This window comes from Rhagoletis zephyria, unplaced genomic scaffold (assembly GCF_001687245.7).
Source record: "Rhagoletis zephyria isolate East Lansing unplaced genomic scaffold, Rhagoletis_zephyria_1.1 Rzeph_scaffold_25025, whole genome shotgun sequence".
Taxonomy (NCBI): Eukaryota; Metazoa; Arthropoda; class Insecta; order Diptera; family Tephritidae; genus Rhagoletis; species Rhagoletis zephyria.
In genome coordinates this window covers 1-5,498 of record NW_016182083.1, presented here as the reverse complement: position 1 = coordinate 5,498, position 5,498 = coordinate 1, and the positions used below count along the sequence as shown (strand labels likewise).

General features: G+C 36.4%; 2 protein-coding genes across 2 annotated transcripts; both read right to left on the bottom strand.

Annotated features, from left to right (window-relative positions):
- Positions 1-745: 745 nt before the first annotated feature.
- LOC108382058 (probable insulin-like peptide 3) lies at positions 746-1,463 on the bottom strand. The gene is made up of 2 exons (XM_017638452.1): positions 1,210-1,463; positions 746-1,112 (listed from the first exon to the last, which is right to left on the bottom strand). Exons 1-2 carry the CDS (start codon positions 1,370-1,372, stop codon positions 883-885), a joined length of 393 nt encoding a protein of 130 aa, XP_017493941.1. The 5' UTR covers positions 1,373-1,463; the 3' UTR covers positions 746-882.
- A 2,032-nt stretch (positions 1,464-3,495) lies between these two features.
- Positions 3,496-4,574, bottom strand: LOC108382056 (LIRP-like). The gene is made up of 2 exons (XM_017638451.1): positions 4,418-4,574; positions 3,496-3,680 (listed from the first exon to the last, which is right to left on the bottom strand). Exons 1-2 carry the CDS (start codon positions 4,572-4,574, stop codon positions 3,496-3,498), a joined length of 342 nt encoding a protein of 113 aa, XP_017493940.1.
- Positions 4,575-5,498: the final 924 nt, after the last annotated feature.

Below are 5,498 nucleotides of genomic sequence, written 5' to 3'. Positions count from 1 at the left end.
AATGAAATTTTTACTTGAGTATTTTAATACTTATTCCTTTTATTATTGTATCTCGTCTCTATTGAGAGATTTTGAGTATTTTTATAATATCTAGTTACACTGTGTACCTAATTTCAAAAAGTTGGAGGTGATGGCCAGCGAATGAACGGCATTTGATAAGGCTGATCAAATACTGACAAAGTACAAAAGGAGTTGAAAAAGTTGGCTACCATTTCTTTTTTTATCTCAATTTGAAGTTGCCGAGATAAGCTCCCAATAAGAGCGTAGAATTTAAAACACATATTCCAAAGTAAACGGAGCGGGAAGGGAGTTTTTGGCACGAAAAAAATTTGTATTATTTATTTTGATCGAAAAAAATCAATTTTTATTATATAATTTCATTATTAATTTTAATTCCTATTGGGTAAACTCGAAAAATTAAAAATCATTGTAGATTAGATTAGGACGTACGAATACAAATATGGGAGTACAGTTAAAATTGTTTTAAGACACTTACAACAGGTTTACTTTCTTTTTTTATATTCGAAAAAGGACATATCTCGCATAGCTGCGACCTTTTCGAAATCGATCCTATAAGCAGCACGACGCTGACAGTAATACTAAAACCAAAGTTGTACTTTCTTAAGCTGTCCGTAATATTCATTAATTTTTTTAACCCCATTTTCGAGTTCATCATTGGTTGCGTGTTGGTCTACAGTAAAGAAAGGTTCAATTCAAATGACATTGTTTTTCAATTAATATACATATGTATTTTATTTTTCTCAGTTTTAAAATTTTATTATAAAGGAAAAATTATAAATATAACATTAGAATTTTTCAATGTTATACATATGCGTAAAAATGCGTAGCTATATTCCTGCAAACTATATATTCTGCATTACATTACAAGCTACCGTTTCTTATCAAGTCTTCATATCTATTGCAATAGGATAAAATCTCGTTGTATGTGCATCCCTTGTTGCAACATTCGTCGTATACGCCCTGACGACGACGACGAGTTTTGGCCAATGTATCAACTTGGCCGCCATGAATCTTGGCTAAAAAGGGTGAGTTTGCATAGGGGAAGGGCAGCTGCTCGACCAGGTCATTGGCGCCATGGTCACTCCATTCCACTAGAATTCAATACAATGTATGTAGTTGTATTAATTGCAAACTTAGGCATCGTAAACTATTGCGAATTTTACCTAAAGCGAATTTATTTATACTCACATGATTTTTTAAATTTCGTATTGAAGCCGTGAACGCAAAGTGTACTGAGCACTGCATCCAGCGCCGGACCACAAACAGTTCGTTGAGTGGTACTTTTGTGCAAACTTGCTATTAAAACAAACAATAAAGCGCAAATTTTAAGCAAATCGAAAGATATCATCATTTAATAATGCTTGGATTTATTTATAAAAAAAATATATATTTATACTATATTTAATTGGCACAACTTATGTATCTTTGAAGCTGTGCCGAGCAATTGATGTAAATGCAATTTCTGCTTATGCTTTTATACCTAAAATAGTTCAGGTGCTTACAGTTATTTGAGTAGGTGACAACGAAAGGCGCTAAAACAACGGAGCAAGCACGCAATTCTGTACATATGCATGTGTGATTTATTGCATATTTATAAGCACACGAGTGGGTGTTTTAATGAGAATTTCTCATGCAGAATTACTCCCACGTGGAGACTTCTTGCTTGGCAATAAAAAGTTATTGGTTACAAAACAATTTAATTGGAAATTTTGATATATATTTTTCATTGCAAAATTTTTGCGCAAAACTTAGAAACTTTTGCGTTTTAAACCATTTATGAGGAAGACTAAAGAATGTAATATGCACCTACCAGCTGAGCTATTCAAGTATGGCGGCGATGAGCTGACGATTGGAATTAAAGTGTGCTCTACTCAATCTACAACGAAGGGAACCCTGCCATAGGCGCCAACTACTGCGGGATCACCCTTATAAGGTCTTGTTGAGCATATCGCATGAAAGACTGAAGCACACCATCAACGAATTGATTGAGTCTTATCAGAGTGTGGCTTCCGACCTGGTAAATACACAATAGGGGTATTCTCGAAATCTTGCAAAGCCGTTGCACGTAGCACGGATTGCACGGATTGCATAACTTGCAAACACACAACTACAAAATACATTGGAAACAACATTTCCCATCGCTGAAAAATATGCAACGTCGAAACCGATGCATATATTTTGCAAAGAATCATAGCAAAATACATGCGATCCTGTGCTTGTTGTTCTCATTCCCCTCATCTCGCTCACTGCATTTTTTTACTGTCTCTTGTTATTGTATTTGATACAGAACTTCGCGGCTTGCTACCTATCCATGTAACCACTTTGAAATGGGGTGCTCTCGTACTCTTACAAATTTGGTAGAGAATTTGTGCACTTCGTGCAATCCGTGCATCGTGCAAGACTTCAAGAATACCGCTACCATCTATTTGTCGACTTCAAAGCCGCTTCCGATAGCACCAAAAGGAGTTGCCTATATGCCGCGACGTCTGATTTTGGCATCTCCGCGAAAATAATATCAATAATAACAATAATAATAATATATTGGCGCTCACACATATGTTAGTGTTTGGCCGAGCTTATCTTCCGATTTGTGGCGTGCGTCTCGATGTTGTCACACAAAGGGGAGGGATCTACAGATTTACGCCGACTCCGAATGGCGAGTGTATTTTTATGAGAAGCTGTTTTTCATGGCAGAAATACACTCGGTGGTTTGACATTGCCTGTCGAGGGGCGACAGCTGTTAATAATATACCTTTCTCTAAATTTTTTTGCGATGTCGCTTTGACCAGGGCTTGAACCCAGGCGCTGAGGAGTAGAAGCGCGCACTGCTTACCACTACACCACAGCCACCGAGAAAATACTACGACTGTGTAAACTGACGTTGAGAAATACCACCAGCTCTGTCAAGGTGGCGGTGGCAAGGACCTGCCCGAACCATTTGCCACCAAACGCAATTTCACACAAGGTGACTGTTACGCGTTTTTGGCGATGGCAAATACTGCAGACGATGGAACGATGAGCTTTATGAGCTTAGCAACGACACAGACATAGTTCGGCTATGCTGGGCTGATTGTATCATATGGATAACAGAAACGCTCCAGCTCTGAAAGTATTTGAACGCGGTTCGTGATGCTGGTAATAGAAGAAAAGGAAAGCTTCCTATGCGTTGAAAATACCTGGTTGAGAAGGACCTGGCTTCAGTTGGTATTTCCAATTGGCGCCAGTTGGCACAGAAGAGAAACGACTGGCGTGCTTTGTTGAACTCGTCCAAATCGCTTAGGCGGTTACAGAGCCAAATAAGAAGAAGATTGAATTCAATTGCAATCATTTAATTTCACTTAAAAATACTTAAAACAATAAATTTCTTAACATTTGTTAACACCAAAGCAATTTTTCTTTTTATAAGCAAATAAACAACAATATTCGGCTTTCTCCCTTTACTGCCAACATTCGTATTTTCAAAACTGTAACAATTTATTTGCAATATGAATAGAGCTCGTTGTAGGTACAAGGCTTGCGGCAACATTCGTCGAATACACCCTCACGGCGCCGTCGAGTCTTAGCCAATGTGTCAACTTGACCGCCATGAATCCCAGCTAGAAGAGGGAAGGATGCATAACGGGTAGGCGGATAATTGTTGTCAAGGTCTTTCCATTCCACTAAAATGACACAAATTTACTTGGGAATTTTTTTAGCCGTACAATTAAAAAAAAAAATATAATTATAATCATAAACATCGGAAAAACTGTAGTAAAAAAGCCGAAGCGACGCAGGACTTTTTGTATCTCTTCATAATATATACCTAGTGATTGCTGGTTTTCAAAACAAGTAAGCTTCTTGATTAGTGAAACGAATAACTAAGTGCATACCAACTTTTGTAGAGATTTTTAAAAGATTTTTATAAATTGGCGGATCTACTAAAATATTACTCTGATTTTATGAACAAATGTATGTATGTATATCGATTTGTAGTAATTGGGATTAGTTATTATTGAAATATCGCAGTATATTCGATATCAATACTGTGAGGTAAGCGGTTTGATCCATTTTCAACACAAACTCACCTCATGGGCAATTTTAGTACATACATATGTATATATACATATATGTGTTGCATGTACACCAAGTTTCGTTTGAAGTCCAAACTTTTATTCCCGTATCATGAACAGACGAGGCAGACGAATGAATTACGTACAGACCGATACAGCTTAATTGATTTCTATCTTCAATGTGAATTTTTGGTATATAAAGCAGATAATTTTTGTGAACTAAGGATATGAGTTTGAGCTCAATCCTAAGCACACGTTTTAGTAATAAGAGCCATTATATGATTATTGCTCAATTTTATACATATGTACATAATATACATATGTATATATTGTGCACTTATACTCACTGGACTTTTTGAATTTTGTGTTAAAGCCATTTTCACAAATAGTATCCAGTACAGCATCTATGGCCGGACCACATACCCTGCTCTGTGCGATAATTTGTTGCAAAACGGCACATAAAACAAGCAGGGATAGGCAAATTTTAAACAAATTCGGCGACATCATAGCGGTAGAGTATACAATTTAATATACTTAATTTAATAATATTTATTAGAATGTTTAATGAACGGCCTTTTCGAGCTATAGCTTGTTCTTGAAGCTACGCAAAACGACTGATGGAATTTGCAGTTTCCTAGTGCGCTTTTATACTACCAAAATGGCAAAATAATTTGTAATGTTTGTTGCGTTTGTACACAAATACAGATTATTTCGATTATGCCTAAAGATTAATAGGTACATACTTATTTTTGCTACACCTGAATTCAAGGACGCAATGCATTCGATTATTAAATGGTGGGTGTTTAACACATCTTGTGTATGAGGAAAGGCATAGCATGTGTGTTATTATGGAAACTTACTTAATTTTACCCCAAATTTCGATTAGAACTATTTTTTCGGAAAATAATAAATTCAAATTATTAAGTATATATAATAAATAAATAAAAATGATTTTTTTCATTTAACCTTGTCGAAACATGTGAAAAATGTGTTTTCCGGAAACTTTAACAATGCTACTAACATTACACACACACATGTGAAACTCTGTGGCTGAGTGAGTGTGTAATTAGGTTTGTTGCTATTTTGCGCTAAAACAACCAGGCGTATTTGAATGAAATTTGGGGCACAGATGGTCTCTAATCTTAATTAAGTTAGTTAGTAAGTTATTTGCTAGATGTAACAAATGGCCAAGATACCTTCGGCTTCCCTAATGAATTGTGAAAGGGCCTTGTCAGCCGAATTGTGTACAACAAAGGCTTGAACCATTAAATCCTTGAAATAGATCAATCTTTGCCAGGAAAAAGCACGACAGTGACAGAGAATATGCTCTGAAGTCTCATCATCTTCAAGGCAGAGCCAGAATTTCGACTCTGTAATCGCACCTATTCGTGCAAGTGGAATCGCAATTGGTTGTGACCAGTCAGGTAC